Source organism: Desmodus rotundus, chromosome 1 (assembly GCF_022682495.2).
Source record: "Desmodus rotundus isolate HL8 chromosome 1, HLdesRot8A.1, whole genome shotgun sequence".
NCBI classification, from domain to species: domain Eukaryota; kingdom Metazoa; phylum Chordata; class Mammalia; order Chiroptera; family Phyllostomidae; genus Desmodus; species Desmodus rotundus.
Genome location: NC_071387.1, coordinates 41869245 through 41888019, shown reverse-complemented (window position 1 = coordinate 41888019; position 18775 = coordinate 41869245). Strand labels below are relative to the sequence as shown.

The 18775-nt window shown below is 38.6% G+C and overlaps 1 protein-coding gene across 1 annotated transcript in view; it reads right to left on the bottom strand.

Moving 5' to 3' along the window:
- The window catches only part of LOC112300359 (guanine nucleotide-binding protein G(q) subunit alpha), a 258072-nt gene that overhangs the window by 45229 nt on the left and 194068 nt on the right, over positions 1 to 18775 (bottom strand). The window contains exons 4-5 of the mRNA XM_053923593.2: positions 15465 to 15593; positions 12759 to 12888 (exon numbers count right to left, since the gene is read on the bottom strand). Coding sequence (XP_053779568.1) covers positions 12759 to 12888; positions 15465 to 15593 — 259 coding nt within the window. The remainder of the gene's footprint in view (positions 1 to 12758; positions 12889 to 15464; positions 15594 to 18775) is intronic.

The following is an 18775-nucleotide window of genomic DNA, read 5'->3' as shown; positions in this document are numbered from 1 at the left end:
TATCGGTACCGAGAACTGTCATTTACTGAATGTCTCTGTGCTCCAGTAAGTTTACATGTTATCTATTCTAATAATCCGCATAACACTTTGAGACAAGTAATATCCTCATTTTGTACATCAAAGGGGAGGCACAGGGATATTTTGTTCAAGATTACCCAGTCTGAAATGAGTGGAGATGCGATTCAAACCAGGACTCTTGATTTCCCTGTTGTCTCTTGGGAGGCTGTCTCGAAGTCAAACATCACAGTGGCCCAATGTCCCTTAAGAGAGATCCCGTTCTCTTATTCTTGTTTTAAAGTAACAATTCACATGACAGGAATTGGCAATTCAAAAAACATACTGCTTCTGTTCATTTCTTCACTGGCTCATGTGTGGAGACACATGGGAGAGAGCCCTGTACCAGGTTTAACTGAGGCAGCAGCAGAAACCTAGAGAAAGGCAGTTACTCATGCCCCTGAACCTTACCTAATCTCTCAGAAGAAAATTTCATGCAATCTGAAGCTCCATCAAACTCGCAGGGGTGTCCAACCTGTGGCCCGTGGGCCGCATGCAGCCCAGGATGGCTGTGCATGCAGCCCAACACAAAATCGTAAATTTACTTAAAACATCATGAGATATTTTTGTGATTATGTGCTGCAATGTATTTAATGTGTGGCCCAAGACAACTCCCCTTCTCCCAGTGTGACGCAGAGACACCAAAAGGTTGCACACCCCTGTGAGAATAATAAAGCCCCAGATAATGATCTTAAGCTTTATAAAATGCAGATTCCCTGCTAAAAGGCAAACTCTTATTTTTTAAAAAAGGAAGAATCAGATGGCACTCAAGAAAGACCCCAGCTGGTTAAACTTGGCCACTGAAGTGGTCCAGATTCCTCTGGCGTTGGGCCCACAGCATTTTCTTTTGCTTGCCTACAGCGCAGAGCTTTCATTTACTTTGAACTTTAAATCCCCTGCATTTGCTCCATCTAAGATGAAAAACAAGGGTTGAGATAAGTCCTAACCTCATAAAACTGTCTCTCTTATTTCAGTAACTCCTTGATTTGTGTTATTTCTGCAGGCCGTCTCGGTTTTGAAGACACTGTGAACAAACTGACGGAAAATGGGTGTTTTCTAATATCGCTAAGCTTCTGAGGCTACTCACTTGTACGGACTGCTTTATTCGCTGTGTCTCCACCTTAGCCTTCCTCGGGCAATTAGGAACACAGAAGGCGACCTAAAAAGCTTATTTTTATTTAACTAGATATTAACTGACAAACTTTTAAAAATTATTTCTTACCTTCTAAAATAGCTATCATTTCTTTAATCCAGAAAATCAGAAAATAAGTTTAAAAAATTAGAAAATAAGTAAAACGAAACATAAAAACATGGCCCTTAATCCAGCCATTCAGCTAATCTCTGCTAATAGTTCACATTAACCCCCCAGACATTTTTGTTGCATCAGTAATAAAGACCTGTGTTACATATCTCTGAAGATTAGATGCATGCTACCTATATTATTTTGAAATCGTTTCTTTACATCAATATATAATGAACTTTCTACTATTAACTATACATCCATATTATCATTTTAGTATTTAAAAAGTATTTTATTATTTTAGATATACTCTGATTTTTTAGCCAATCTACTGCTGAATACTTTAGTTGTTTTCAACTATTCACAACTATAAACAATGTTGTGATGGACTGTCTTCTACATATCTTTGGGACATGGAGCCAAGCAAACAATTAGTATAAATCCCTTAAAGTGGAATGACTGGATTAAAGGGAATAAATTCACGTGTACATGAATGTTCGTAGCAGCATTGTTTGTAACAGCCAGAAAGTGTGATGAATCCAAGTGCCCATCAACTGATGAATGGATAAATAAAATAGGGTCTACCCATAAAATGGAGTATTATTTTGCAGTATAAAGAACTACTAAAACATCTGCCACACAGATGAAAACAAAAGGCAACATATTATATGATATGACTTGCATGAATCATTCAGAACTGGCGAAGCCACAGAGACAAAGTCATCAGTGGTTGCTGAAGACTAGGGGGTGGAGGGGAGAGTGACTGATATCAAGGACAGGGTTCCATTTTAGGGTAAAAAAAAGTCCCCAAACTAGAGAAGTGAGTTCCTGATTCCAGTCTAGCATGTAGGGAGTCGGAAGTTGCTGCTTCACCATATCAACAAGTGAAAAAAGTGAGCGACATAAAAAATTAACAATTCTTCTTAGAACTGAATGGGTCCACTGAATACAAGAAGTTTTTTTCAATAAATATGTACAGTACTATAAATGTATTTTTTTCCTTTTCTCTAGCTTACTTTACTGTTAGAACACAGTAGTATATAACAAACAAAATCTATGTTAATCGACTGCTTATGTTATCAGTAAGGCTTCTGGTGAATAGTAGGCTATGAGTAGTTAAGTTTTGGGGAAGTCAAAAATGACACTTGAATTTGCAACCGCACAGGGGACGATGCCCTTAACCCCTGCATTATTCAAGGGTCAACTGTGTGTATATATGAAAAAATTAGTGGTGACACTTTGAATAATCCTATGAATATACTAAAATCCATTAACGTGTATACTTTAAAAGGGTAAATTTGATAGTATGTGAGTTTTATCTCAATAAACTGTTAATTAAAAAACTCAACTTCCTCTCCTCTACTTCTGGTATAGCTAGGCCTCCTGTCACCATCCTCCTGAAACACCCTTCCTTCCCACGTTAGTCATGACCTCCTGAACTTGGCTCCTGCACACGGCACCTGGCCACTGCCTCGCTCACCCTGCTGCCACCACCCCGGCCTCCACGGCTCAGGCCCCAGCACTGATGAGAACACTGAGCCTTTTCTGTGGACTCCCCCAGGGCACCACCACTGCTGGTCTGCTGTTTATATACTTGCTGTATTTCAGCAAAGAGCATATCTGACTTTAAAAAAATCTTGATAGCAAAGAGAACAAATTCATCAGAAATATATAAAAATTTAAAACTTAGAATGTAGTATATAATAATGAAGTCTCGAAATATGAGAAGTAGAACTGTGTAGAAAAAACTGACAAGTTTACATCCAAAGTGAGAATTTTTTTTAAACTCAGTCAGTGAGGGGGGGCATAAACATCCACATTATTATTTTCAGATCACTTTATTATTTTTCCTCAAAAAAGTGAAAAGGATTTTTTCCCTTGTGATAATTTATCAAACTGAACATGTAATTTATATACTTCCCTATATGTGTATATATCAATAAAAACACTATTAAAATAATAAAAATATCAATAATTGATCCAGCAGACAAGAAATTAGTAAGGCTATAAAAATTTGTGTAACTCAGTTAGCAAGTTTGTTGTAATGAAAGGCGTAATACAGAACCTTGCACCCAAAAATATAAAAATCACAATTTCAAGTGCACATGGAACATTTATAAAAACTGAACACATACAAAGACATAAAGAGTGTTCTAAATGATAAATGGAGAGCTATACACTGTGAAGTTGAAAAACTAACCTCAAATTTATAGATATATTTACTAAAACTCCCATCAAATTTTTTTGAATTTGGTAAGCTGAGCTTAAAATTCAAAAAGAAGAGTAAAGGACTAAGAGTAGCCAAGAAAATTCTGAAGAACAACAAGGTGGGCAGATTTGATGCACTGCATATAACGATAACTGAAAAACTAGCGGTTAGGTAACTTTTACATTGGGCACAGGAGTAGTCAACAGGCCACCACGCTGCCCAGAGAAGCCCCTGTGTGACATGACACCTGGCGCACACCACAGGTGTCACTAACACCAGTGGGAAGGAGAGCAGTAAGAAGAGCCAACAGAATAAAAAAATTTACATTTGCTTAAAGTCCTAAGAGCTAAAAAGTAATAAAAAATTATCAGGCCAGAATCTGGGAAAGGACAAATCTAGAGAAGTGGGCCTGCATTTGGTGGCACTTTTCCCACGAGATACTTGCTAATTCTGGAGGTGGCAACTGAGAGGCTGGGGCAGTAGGGCCCCAGCGAACCATCGGGGCTTTGCTCGAGGGCTGGGCACTAGGAATGAGGGAATGGCCACGTAAACAGGCACACGCGGGGACTACAGCTCAGCTCTTAGCCACCAGAAGCGCTAAGGTGAAAAAGACTGACAGTAGCAAGAGGTGGCAAAGATGGGGAGTGACAGAAACTCTCAGACATGGCTGGTGGGAGTATAAGTTGGCACTTCCACTTTGGAAAATACTTTTGCCCCATCTACTGAAGGAGAAGATAGATCTTCCCCACGTGCTGTGATTCTAGTCCTAGGCACACATCTGACAGGAAAGTATACCCGTGTGCACCGAGACACATTTACCTGAGAATCCACAGCAGCATTATTTGTGATCTTCTGTGATTATCTGTGATACCCCCATACTGGAAAGACACTGAGAGTCCATACACAGTAGAATGGATAAACCAATTGTGGTACTTTCATGTAGTCGAATCCTACATGGCAATGGAAATAAGTGAATTATATAGAATATAGAATGTTTCTACCTTATGAACATAATGTTGAGTAGAAGAAATGAGACACAAAACTTTATATAAATTCAAAATAGCACACCATCTAGATAAAATTCAAAAAACACACTTCATTTGATTCCCTTTGTGTAAAAGGTAAATGTAAATGAAAACTAAACGACAGTGTTCGAGGATGCGTATTTAAGTACTAAAATGAAAGAGAAAAGCAGGGGAGTGATCACCTTAGAGAGCAGCAGTCACCCGCCAGGCAGGGGCACCGGCAGGGCTGCATGGAGCAGTCTCGGCGATGCTCTGTTTGTTGACGGGGTATTGGATACACAGATATTTTGGGATGTCAGTATGCTGTGCATCTTTTATTTGCGTACTCTTCTTCATGTGTATGCATGCATTTCATAATTGAAAAGGCTGAAAACCATCAGTGAAGATGAATGATGGATTTACTATTCAACAGACAGTATTGGGACAACTGAACAGAAATATGGCAAAAAATATTAAATCCTTACTTCCTGTCATATACAAAAACCAAGTACCGGTGTACAGAAAGCCTACGAAAAGCAAAACCTGAGTGTAGCTTTTCATAGAAAATGAAGAACTTATCTTCATATTCTTGGGGAAAAAAAATTCTTGAAGATAATATAACAATACAACTAATAAAGGAAATGAGTGAGTTGGCCACATTGAAACTCTTTTGTAAGACAAATTGAAAAGACAAGCCACACACTAAAAGATAATGTCTATATGTTTATGTATAACCAGCAAACAATAATGAGAATATGTTTAAAACTGTCTGTATCAGTTTTAAAAGACAACTTCATTGGGGATTGGAGTAAAGGGGAGAACAGGCAAGGACAGGAGAAGGTAATCTGCATTAAAAACAACCTGACTGGCTGAGAAGCATGTGAAACATAGTAGGGCTTTTTCACATAACGGACGTATATGATAGACCAAATAAATGAATTAAGGGATGTATATGATAGACTAAATAAATGAATTAAGGGCCATGTGTAACAACCCGATAAAAATCTCAAAAACAATGTTGAGTAGAGAAAAAAAACTGCAAAGGAAAATGATTTAAATAAAGTTTAGAATCATGCATACTATTTAGAATCCAGTATTAGATATTATTTATCAGCACATACGTATGTATTGGTTTGGCCGAAAAGTTTAGTTTTTTCTGTATGATGGCTCTAGTAGTGCTTAGTTGTCTTAGACTTCATTCAAAACAATTTTGTTAGACTGCATTTTAATTGTTGTCATATCAGTGTGCATTTTAAAACAAACTTACCAAAATTGGTGAATTTTTGTGCAGTCATTTTAATACTGAGGATGGAAGAAGATATGGAACATTTTCAGTGTATTATGCTTTAGTATTTCAAGAAAGGTAAAAATGCAACTGAAACACAGAAACCAATTTGTGCAGTGTATGGAGAAGATGCTGTGACTGATCAAACATGTCGACGGTGGTTTGCGAAGTTTCTTGGTACTACTGACATTTTGGCCAAATAATTCTTTGCTGTGGGGCTGTCTTACGCGTTGGAAGATGTTTAGCAGCAGCCCTGGCCTCTACCCACCAGAAGCCAATAGTGGGAGATAGCTGACTTGCTCAGAATATCCAAATCAATAAAGTTATTGGTGAAAATGAAAACTGTGTCTTTTATTTTACAGAAAAGACATGCAGACATTTTGGCTCACCCAAAGATATAAAAGTGAAAAAATAAGCTAGGAACAACAAATGACAACTTGAGGCCAGTGGCTTCTTCCAGGGAGGGAGAGAAATCAGTGGAGGAAGGTTACACAAGGTCTTTAATTGTACCTATCATTTTCTGTGAAAATAAAGATTTAAAGCAAATATATAAAATTTTAAGTTCTCTATAATTTTATACTTTCCTGTTTCACTGAAATCATTTATAAAAACAGAAGTAAACAAAGCCACTTCCCCCTCTATTCTCAGTTTTATTCTTCCAGCAAGCTGTGTGGCTAGGCCTCGCAGTATCAGCCCGTCACAAACCCTGGTATTACAGTACTGCCTCGCACTGAGGGAGGCTTTAACAGCCCGCTCGAATTCTGGTATTTGGTTTACTGGAGGGATATTGTCATGGATATAATTTACTGCCTCCCACAGCATCTCTGCATGAGTTGCAGGAGTCACTCAGGCTCAGTACCAGCAGAAGCTAACTTGCTGTAAAAACACAGTGAATCTTGTAACGAACCATGATTACCTCCTTTCACTGGTTGCTAAGAGGTGTTTGACTAAATCCTGGACCAGCACTAGGAAAGGTACCTGGTGGTGTGATCTGTATTTCCTTCCTTAATTTCAGCCTCCAATCCTTACTGTCCTTTCACCCAAATTTTTCAGGCAATGTATTTTATCCTACTGTGTGTGTGCAGTTAGATAAACGAATATACACAAACATATAACCATAAAGGAAAATTCGGATAGATTTTATTAAAACTCACTACTTTTGTTGATCAAAAGATAACATTAAGAGAATAAATGCCAAGCTACAAAGTGGAAGAAGATATTTACAAGACATATGATAAAAGGCTCGCATCTAAGAATATAAGGAACTCATACCCATCACTAAGAAAAACACAGATAATCCAAAAGAAAGATGGACAAAGTTGGTAAATAGCAGAGCCAAAATTGCAATCTGACATCTTACTTAAAAAAATAATAATAATAAGAGTTTCAGTTATTTGTAATGCTATCAGCTAGCAACAATGACCATCGCTGTCCCAGGGGGTCCAACCCACTGGCCGCACGCAGCCCAGGATGGCTGTGAATGCAACCCAACCCAAAACTGTAAATTTACTTAAAACATTATGAGATTTTTTTGTGTGATTACAAGTCACAATGTATTGAATGTGTGGACCAGGACAGCTCTTCTTCCAGTGTGACCCAGAAACACCAAAAGGTTGGATACCCCTGGTTTACACCTTTTTCTTGGTGTAAAATCTTCCAAATTCTTTTCTTTTCAGGGGCTAATAATCATCCCTATAATTTCATATATATAAGTAATTAGTTGTGACTATAGAAATTAGGTAATACCAAACATACTATTTCATAATCTTTTTAATGTAAGGTAATTGACATTTTTTAAAAACAGTATTGCATAGACAGTAGTAATAAGGGTTCAAGGTAAAGTCTTTAAATGATTTCCAATACACATTCACACAAAAAGCCTCTGTGTGTGCCTGCTTCCCCACACCCTTACCAGCACTAAGGAAGGTCTCTGGTTCAACCACATAACTGTGATCGGAAAACTTCCTCCTAGCTTCCAGCAAGCAATGCAAACAAAGAAGTAAAACAGTGGAGGAACCATAAATGGTGAGCAACGAAAAGGGCGAGGAAAGGAGTTTCAAATAGGGACAGGTGGCTGAATGAACAAAGGAAAGAGGAAATGGAAAAGGGGTTAAACATAAAAAAGTAGGGCGCCTTTCAGGAATATCCTTGCTAATCAGGCCATGAATCACAGACAAGTCCACCAAAGGCCGAGAAACAAGATGTAGTTTCTGCTTTCAGAAGCTGATTAAGAGCCAATAAAGGAGGCTTAGAGTTCGCCTCAGACTGGATATCTTAACCTAAGCTCTCATTTTTAACTACTACTTAAAAGTTTCCTTTGGAGTTTGATTTTTTTTTCTCCTCATTTTTTAGTCAGTTTTCCCCTTAAAGCTGAATTTTATCTGAAAAAAATTCCCAAAGTTCACTTGGAGTTTTTAGAGTAGAACAAAATACATGTTTCCCACTTTCAAAGAAAATATTCAAACTTTGGTTGTAGTTGAATAACTTCAGAATGGCTTCGTTTTAAAACCAAGTAAAGGAGAAATATCCAAAGGAAATTCGTATTTTAGACTGTTTTAGGATAGTTCAAAATCAAATAAGCAATACTGGAACTCTGAATTATGGGTAAAGCCTACTGTTACCTATGAGAATGGTAAGAGCTTAGTGGCAGAGGAGAGGTATTTCAAGTCATTCTTGAAAAGGCAGGCTTTGCATTCTACTTCCAGGCCCTTGTCCACCTTTAACTGCTTCTCTTCTGAGTTTCTGTCTAATTTCTGGAAGACACTGTGAAGGACGGGTAAGAAAGCTGGTCTAGAACGGCAGAGGATGGAGCCCCGGGAGACCCTGACCGTGGGTCTTCATCTCTCCACACCGTACCCTCACTGTTCTGATGCAAACCCTGATCTCACCTCACAGGGAGGCCGGCTGATGAGATTCAAATGAGTAATGGTGTTAAGCAAGTTTTGAACAGGCATGAAGTACTTAAGGTTATTATAAATGTTTACTTTCTTCTTTACAATTTCTTAGAAAATATACTGAGCAATTCCAAGAACCAGGTTTGAAGGATAAATGGTTGCGAGAACCAATGTTGGGGAATCCATCTTGATTCAAAAAGGGGGCTGGGGTATAAGAAATTCTTTTGATATTTTCATAAAACTAATGACCATTTCAAAAGAATTAACATAAGCGAGAAGCACACATTCAAAAAAGAACCGGAGGAGAAAAATAGTCTTTGGGATTCTATAAACTGGCTGGTCTGTAAGGCAGACCCTAGGTCACTGTCTAAGAAAGCATCTTTGTATTATAAGTGTTCAGATATGCATGTAACAGAAAACCAGAAAAATAAAAGACTAAAAGACAGGGTTTGGATACACACTGATAAACTGAAATATGTTATGCAAATGCCTTATTGTGTGTTCTGGGCTTTCAGAGGCACTGAAATAATATATGCATGAAAAGATTACAGCAAAATAGTTGGCTTCATGCTGATGTGTTATCACAGGGAAAATCAAGACGGCAAAGGGAATATGCAAATCAACACAACTCCACAGCCCTGAAAATTCTCACCCACTATTTGATAATGTATTTCCTTCTTTGGATTTAAAAAAAAAAAACAAAACAAAAGGAATGCCTTCCCCAAACTCTAGGAAGGCTGAGAATTTAAACAGACAAAAGGAGATCTACATAAATTTTAATGACTAATACAAAAAATCTTAGAAATATTAAAAGCAAAAGCAACGGTCTGCAATACTTCCCAGAGGAGCTCTGGCCGGGGGTCTGCAGTGCCTTCCCACAGTCCCCGGGACAGAACGGGGCGCTGTCAGTGGCCACTCTCAGACACGCACTGCCAGAGGTACCACAGAGTCTGCTCTGGATTAAAGTTATGAACTTCGGATTTCAAAACCAAAAACGTAAATTATGGGGGTCCTTATTTCAGTTTTGTCTCACCAAAACCATAACATTTAAGGAAAGCAAAATTCCGTATTTTCAAATTTCCTCAATGATTTAAGAAAGTAGAGAGGCAATGACATTTTCATATATTAGTACAATTGGGGAAAAAAAGAATAATGTCACTACATCCTGACATTAAAAAAATACTTTGACAGTGTTTCCCAATTACCAGCACTGCCAACTGTGATGGCTACAGCCGACGCGGGTGAAGTAATTAGTGAAGCAATGGGTGAAGTGTTTGTCTTCTCATGCCCAAGAGTATCTACAATACTACTGTCAGGACTGACTGGAGGTCTAAACAACAAACAACATAAAAATGACTTTTATCGCACAGAATTACAAGTTAGGCTTTAAAAATATGCACAAGCGATTAGGGAGTCCTCATGAAAAAATAATAGATTTGTTATTTTAATTTGTAGCATAATATATCACCAAAGGAATCAAAATAAACTGGAGAAATATTTCTAGATGTACACAGGGCCTATACATTGAATGACACATTACTGTAGAAAATGTAATTATGGTCATCTGATCATCAAAACAATGTCATCTTATTCAAATTAATATAAAATAACATACTCTTATACAAAAACCTGATCTCCACAAGCAACATCATATGAAAAATGGAGTAAGTGACCTATGTCTAGATAACAGAAGAAATGGATTAACTAGAATTAGCTAATGAATGGCCTAAGAAATTTACTTTCTTTTCTGTTTTGCAAATTTTAAAGTGGTAAACTGTATAGCATTAAATCACAACATATATTTCTTTATAGATACAGTGCATTTATCTCATATACAATGTTTATTGGTAAACACACTTTTCCCGCTGGCTATAAACAGTGACAAAAATAAAAATTATGTGTTTCTTACATCTTACAGAAGCATATCTCTTTTATGAGGTCATTTAAGGCAAAGTTTGGCTTTTTAAAATTTCTGTATCTCTTCAGATTCCCTGGTACCCAGTACATAGTACACAAGCCCTCAAAATATTTTTTTTGCCTTGATTCTACATTTAAAGACATCAGGAATATTGTCATGTCTGCTTCTGAAATATGCAGTATGTTCAAAAAACTACAACCAAGGATTGTGGAATGACAAACCAGCACAAACAGAGATAGAGACAGAAATGCACACAGGAGTCCCCCCGTCATCTGCAGGGAACATGTTTCAAGGGAGACATTGTGGAAAGCACCAAACCCTATAGAGACTGTGTTTTTCCGGTACGTACATACATACCTATGATCAAGTTTAATTCTTAAGTCAAGCACAGTAAGAGATTAACAAGTACAAATAAAAGAGAAACATTATAGCAATACTGCAGTAACAGTGATGTGAACGTAGACTCCTTTATTAACTACAGAACTTTCACCTTTTCACTTAAAGAAAGCACTTCATGGCTTCTCTTTGTTCTCTTTGGCATATCCAAGCTGCCAGCATCACTACCTTGTGCTTTGGGGTCATTTTTAAGTAAAATAAGGATTACTTCAACACAACTACTGCGACACTTGATCTGATACCAGAGGTGGCTGGCTACTAAGTAACTAAGGGGCGGGGGGGGGGGGGGGGGGGGGGGGAACCAGTGCAAGATTTCATCAAGCCGCTCAGGATGGTGCACAATTAACTTATGAATTCTTTATTTCTGGAATTTCCCGCTTGATATCTTCGGATTTCAACAACTGCAGTAACTGACCACAGAAAGCAAAATCACGGATGGGGCGGGGGGAGTATTGTATAGAGAGAGCATAGCTAAAATTCTGAGGGCAACTGATTAACTGAAGTTTTGATAAGTGACTTTCAGGCACTTTGCATTACAGCTATAGAGGGCGAATGGCCGATAACCTTCATTCTTAAAAAGTTGTTTTCTGATTGATTCAAAGGCCCATACACTTGCACCCTGAAAAGATTCTGAAATGCACGAATCGGCAACTCTCAGTTCTATGTGAAATAATGGGTCATGAACTTTTTATCAATCCTACATATGAAAGAAATACTATGGAGTTTTAGATGTGTATGTTAATGGAGATTAACACTTATAGAAAAATAAAAAAACGAACCAAGAAGCCAGAATTCTTGCACACGTAACAGATACAAAGCATTAAAAATACATTTTAATATGCCACATTTTATTTTAATCAGCTTTAGTGGTATCTCATGTCCTTCTCTTTATTTTCTACCCTATTAGAAGGATATTTAATACTTGAACTACTGGCACGTCACTCTGCAATCTTTGCCTCTACCAGGGTATCAATAGTATCTTCTCTATTCCTAAAATACCACACTGAATTCCAGCTCAGAGTCAGTTTTCTGTGCCCTTCAATTATACTCTCTAATCAACTCTGACTCATCACCAAGCCTTTATTATCCTCAAAATCCATATTTATACCTATTAAATTTCCATGTAATGGGGAGGGACTTGCATTAATGAATCAGTTCTCCAGACAGGCATACCACTCACTCACTGCTTAGTAGAGACAAAATTAAGCAATAGCATGTACAATTCTTTAATAGCAGAAAGGCCACGTCACCAAGACACTTCATGGCTCCACAACGAACTGATTTAGGGCCCAGCTGCAAAGTCACTCACATTTGCCAAAAGAGGTTTTGAGTTTTCGGTACCCTTTGGGACCCACCCACCAGACAAACAGCGGTTGAGACAAAATGCAAACAACACACAACAGGCTGACTCATTCCACCACTCCCCGGCTCCGGCCTGCAGGAAGGCGGCTATCACACGATCTCGTGATTAGCCTAAGATTTCTGGTATTTCCATTTTCAGAGCCTCTGCAGAATGTTAAAAGTATTAAATGGCGTCTAATTAGACCTGAACACACAGATCTGCTCATACATCTGACAAAAGAGCTTACTTTTCTGAGTGTACCATAGGAGTTATTTTGGGTTCATTTTTAAATCCCCAAATAATTAGTCAAGAAAGCAATGAAGTAAGTTTGCTCCATACCCCACACCCTACTTCCTATCACTTATTTGTATCAGATATTAAAATGACAAACCACTGCCTGTCCAATGAGCACTCACCTCGTTGTCCGATTCCACGAGAACTTGATCATATTCACTAAGCGCTACTAGAAACATGATAGAGGTGACATTTTCAAAGCAGTGTATCCATTTTCTTCTCTCTGACCTTTGGCCCCCCACATCGACCATTCTGCAAGGTTAACAATATTCATATTAATAGCATGTAAAGAAAAAATCAACATAAACACAGCTTTACTTACAAACTTAGGAAAAATATTCTCTAAAAAGAATGATCACCCAATTCAATAAATACTTATTGATCATCTTCTAATTTTCTGTTACCTAACAATCAAGGTCAAGGCATTCTGGGTAATAAATCACTGCATATATCAGAAAGTTACGAGACGTGTACGAAAATTATAACTTTGTAAAACACAATCCTGTGCTGAGCCAAGCAAAACGGTGTCTTATTTAATCAAACACTGAAGAGTAAACAAAATGAATTTTATTTGTATTAAGCTCTAATGGCAAATACCGACTTCCGTCAGTTTGTTTTCCTGTAGAATGAGGATGACGATCCTCATGCATTTCTCAAAGATGCTAGAAGGATTACGAACACATTTAAAAGGTGAAAGATGCTATCCATTTCAATATGCTTGTGTGTGATGCTTCAACAAAATCCAAACACAATTCCCCCGAACCTTTATCAGTAGGATAAGCATTATGGGCTGTTTCCCCCAATACTGACAATAATTATACTGGGTCCAGCCATATTGGGTAACATACATGCTATTAGCCTGATGCACAAAACAGCTTGCTAACCTGCCATGAATACTGTATGTGTTACAAGAGGCTACCATTTGAACCATTGCAAGGATTTGTTTTTAACACTTCAGTTCTATGCTGAGTTACTGCTCAGGAACCAGCGCTGATATCAATCAATTTGAGTGATAATGGATATATGAAAATAACCTAGCAGTACTTGGCACTAAATCTAAGTTTCTTCAAACTGTTGTTCCAGATCTCAATGAAAATGTGCAGTGTTCACAGGTTAAAATACTTCCAGCAAATGAGAGTTTTACATACGAAAGTCTGTGTAAGGCTCTGTCAGCATTTGTTGGAAACTGCAGTTGTTTCTGCTGTTCTCCTGCCTCTAAGCCTCAAACCTAAACTAAGAAATCAAGGTTCTTCCAAGTGACTGCTTCTAAAAGTCTTCTAAGGCACGGAAGACGTATCTGAGAGGTAAAACAACGGCCTCAGGGAGACTTAAGAAGTAAGGACATCAAAACTATAATTCAAAAATTAAAATGCTAGCTCTTCCCTGGTGCAGAGTGAAGAGTATGCAACTCATTTACATAAAATGCTCATTCCGTGAAACCCTGTCACACTAATCTCTACAACATGCTTTTGATGGTGGTGGGAAATTATTTTTCTAAGTCACTATTATTGTAGAGGCAAAAATGTCCTTTAAAAGATGGCGCACACAGAGAAAAAAATAAGATGTAATAGTAACCTGGGTTCAGAGGTCACTACTTACAAAACAAGAAAGAGATGAAAATCTCCATTAAATGCTGTATGTTTTCTGAAAATATTCTGTAATATGGTTTTAAGAGGAAGAAATTTGGGTGTCTCAAATTACAGATCTCTAAATGCTATGAACTCAAAATTTCAGTAATCCGGAATGCTGAAGCTATAAGGAGCCCTAGTGACCACCTAATACAACCGTTTATAACAGGAGAAAAAACTGAGGCTCAGAGTTATTTCCAAAATGTTACCGCCCACTTTGGGACGTCTATTAGAGCAGTGTATGGCAGCCAGATGCGCCCCCAGGGGCAGAGACTGACTAGAATGAGACACACGGAGCTTTAGCAGGGCAGGACCCGGGGCTGCTCACCGGGGTCACAGGGCAGAGTTACACAGAAAGAGTGAGACTCCTACTACCCAACCCTGTCTTCTACGTAGTTTTTCTTCACTGGGACTCAGCTAAAGAGAACTCAACTCTCCACGCTCTGTCTTCATTTCTCAAAGCACCCTGGGGCTTGTATTCTAACTTAAAGTACAACTGAGTGATGGTGTAGTAAGAGATTAAGTGAAAGTAATCAGTATTGTTTACTTTTTCCTCACCTTAAAAAGAAAAGGACAATACCTCTGTTTAAATATTACTCGGAATAGCAGCTGTGAGGGAGGAAGTGATACATTTTCACTCTATTTTCCTACATAAACTTAGACTAGGTTAATCAATCCATATTCAAAATCATGTGTTTTGAAAATTTTCAAGCAACTTATCTTAAGAATACAAAGCATCCCATAGTTTTATTGCTACTGAAAATTTCTGCACTGGTACCACAGGACTTGGAGGGAACAATGACCTGAAAGCTCAATCAACATATAATTTCTATTACTAATAGGATCATAAGATCATTCATTTCTTATATAAATCTAAAAATATATCCATTGTCCTCATAGGTAAAATGATTCCTAAAAAATTATAATCAGTACTAATGTTGGAGTAACTGATTTTGTTCAATCAGCAAACGAAGATTTCATTGTTTCCCTGGTGAATTAATCTGAAACGAGAAACCTGCCCATACCTCTTTCCTCTGCTTCCTCTTTCAGGACCACATTATTTCATTTGTGTATCTACTGACAATTGATGTAAGGTGATACTGTTTTAAAGCCTACACATGATTTCAATATTTATAGAGTTCATCAAATGTACACAAGGCAAAAGAGCTCAGAAGCGGGTTGTACGGACTCAGTTACTACCTGAAAATGACACTTTGTAAGTCAAAGGGGTATTCGATGATCCCTGTGGTGGGGACTCGAACTCTAAGCACATCTTGTTGCGTAGGCAGGTAGGCGGGGTCGGCAACGCGGTCCAAGTCATTAAGATAGCTAGAGGAGGGAAGACAATGAGAACGTCAGTGACACTGTCACACCACACCTGCCTGCGGAAAGAGAAGGACAAAAATGAATCGTAAGAGAGAAATGAAGAATAGAAAGAAAGACATCAGAAAGTGGTAAAGAAGTCTGGGAACTCAAAAGATTAAGTCAACCGTTTACTGGTCAGAGCAAGGTTACCTGTCTGTGGATTACCTGGTTTCACTGTATTTTTTATTTCCTCTCTTACTGTCAATTAGAACCCATACAAGAGGAAATGGGGAAAAGAAAACAAATCACATGAGTCTCCTACCCTCCATTTGTTTAGAAGGTCTAGTGGGTAAAACAGGAGTTTAAAGCAAATAGTTTTTTAATTATTTATACAAACCTTATTTGTATAAATAAGGTTTATTTATTTATACAAACAGGTGAGAGTTACACATCAGATCCGAAAGCCCTCCCCCCTCCCCCCTTTGCAGAACATCGGAGCTTCTTCCTGGAATATATCTCCTTACTCCAAGAGCGAACACAGGACACCGTATCCTGAATTCTGTTTGAAGTCTAAGTCGTTCATGATTCAGGTGGAGCCACAAGATTTGTAGTTACCGAGGTAACAATGTCTAAGGTCAGATATTCCCTGTGTTTTGGATCACCACACCTAAACTTTAAATGTGTCAGCTTGTATTACATTTTTCTAGTCCTTTGGAGAAAAACACACATTTCATTTTGAAATAATTTTAGACTCACAAGATGCTGCAAAAATATTACAGAGAAATAAATCTCCTATACCCTGCACCCAGCTCCCCTCAATGGTAACATCTTAAGTTCCCGCAGTCCATCATCAAAACTAGGAAACTGACATTGAACCGGCACTATTAACTAAACTACAGACCTTACTTAGATCTCACCAGTTCTCACGCACACACACAGACACAGACACACACACTTTGGGGGCGTACAGCTGTATGAGATTTACCACATGTAGAAATGCATGCAGTCACCACTGCAATCAGGATACAAAATCGTTCTGTCACCCGAGGAACTGCCCTGTGCTTCCCATCCCAGCCCTAGCCCCTGGCAGCACATATGTTCTCCATCAGTACAATTTTGGCATTTAAAAAATATTGTATTCCATTCACTTTTCATTCTTTGCAAGTGCAAAAAATAACCTGCAACCTTGAGAATGACCTAATTTGATGTAACTGATGACACACGGGGGGAAAACGACTGTGTGGCATCTCCATGACTCGAAGCGTCACGGTGCTCCCTCCCCATGGCCCCTGCGGAGGGCATGGCGTGGCTGTGGGTTCAGAACACAGCTACAAGGTGTAGACACAAAGTACTTAATGTGTGAATGAGATTCAAAGAAAAGATGGAGTCATTCATAGAATTGAAAGGGGTTAGATCTGCAACACCTTTATGCCCACAGGTAAGAGACAGTGCGTTCTGAGACCTGTAACAGGAAATCTCTGGTACAGAGCGTGTTGTAACTCAGCAAGCACAAACATTCTGTCGATGAGACCTAAGGTAAGGACTTTGTCTCACTCATTGTTATTCCTGCCTAAGTACCTACAGAGCGCCTGGCAAATAGTACTTAGTGATATTTGTTGGCTGCATGGATGGATGGATGGGTTTCCTGTGTTGAGCTTTTGTTTTAGCACTATTTAAATACCATTTGTACTAGTAGTGTTTTTTCATATTATATTATTAAATTTTAAACCGGTGTTGAAAGAAATGTTACAGTAAGTCTCTAAGATTCATCGGATACTAAAATAGTAGAGCTAAGTCTGACTTTAACAAAGAAATAAAACCACTGCCTATTTTGAGGCATGTCAATCCTTTAAGACAAAAACATCAGCCTAGAAACTCCCACACCAAAGCAACTAATTAGTATTCCAGTGGCCTTACCCCAAACACGAACGATTCTCCAACTGGCAACCAGCTCTCTACTGACCGATCAAAACCAGCCTGCTATCTTTAATTATTATAAAACTGGCTGGAAGATAAGTAAGGGAACAGGCTGGGAGAATATGGGCATGAGAAGCAGGAAGGAAATACGAAAATGTACTGGACCCCAAATTTTGGTCAGTATCTTGGCACAGCCTCGGAGCTGTCCAGTGGGGTTAAGGAGCGTGTTCTAGAGCCGGCCTGTGTCTCCATCTGCAGACAAATCAGACCACCACAGCACAAACGCGCGATCAGCTGGCCAATCTGTACTGACGGGGTTTCTGACTTATCAGCTCCTAATTTAGAAAACTTGAAAAGAATGTCCATTTTGAAACCTACGAGATCATCGTGTATTTAAACTACCGTATACAAAAAGTTAACTCAGAGGAATCAGAGAACTTTTAATTTACACTGCCAAGCTTGCTCAGAAATATGCTGCCCAATAAACCATTCCTACTCATTTAACTCAATACACAAGAAGTCAGAACAGAGGGTGACTAATTCTTGTACACAAGGTGCTGTCGTGTTCCTGTGGTGAAGAAAGATCTTGACTTTCTGTTCTCAAAGATGAACGACACAGACTACTCGTTGCTACTCCACTCGTAAACACGTGTTTGCACAGAATTTAAAGCAGCAGCACATGCAGTGGGTAAGTATCTGTCACCCTGCACAGCAGGCCCTGGCTAGTCTCTCTCCAATAGAAGAGTGAACTCAGCTCCCTGATAAACACGCTCAGGCAAGATAAAACCAGGGCAAACCTGTCAATGAAAAGCACTTATAAGAGATGGCTATCAATGCGGCCCAACACAAAATCGTAAATTTACTTAAAACATTATGGGATTTTTGTGTCATTTCATGTTGCAATGTATTTAATGTGTGGACCAGGAGACCTCTTCTTCCAGTGCGGCCCAGAGATGCCAAAAGGTTGGACACCCCTAGGAAGCTGCCCTAAAATACTGTCAGTAGTGTCTCTCTGTGCGCTGAGCACTACTGAGATGTCAGCTGAATATCTAAAACATTTGTTCTTCAAGAATATTTTTTCCTCTTCACCTTTCTTTTGCTCTCTTTCAATGTCAGAGTTCATAGAGAGTAATGACGACAACATAACAACAGTGAACTTTTACTGAGTGCTTGCTGCTTGCTGGGCTCTGTTCTGTCTGTCCCTTGCTCAGGTATGGACATGTTTTTATGGCAAGGGAATGGCCGTTCAAGATATGCCATACATTTCCAATTCACTTGAAAATGAACTG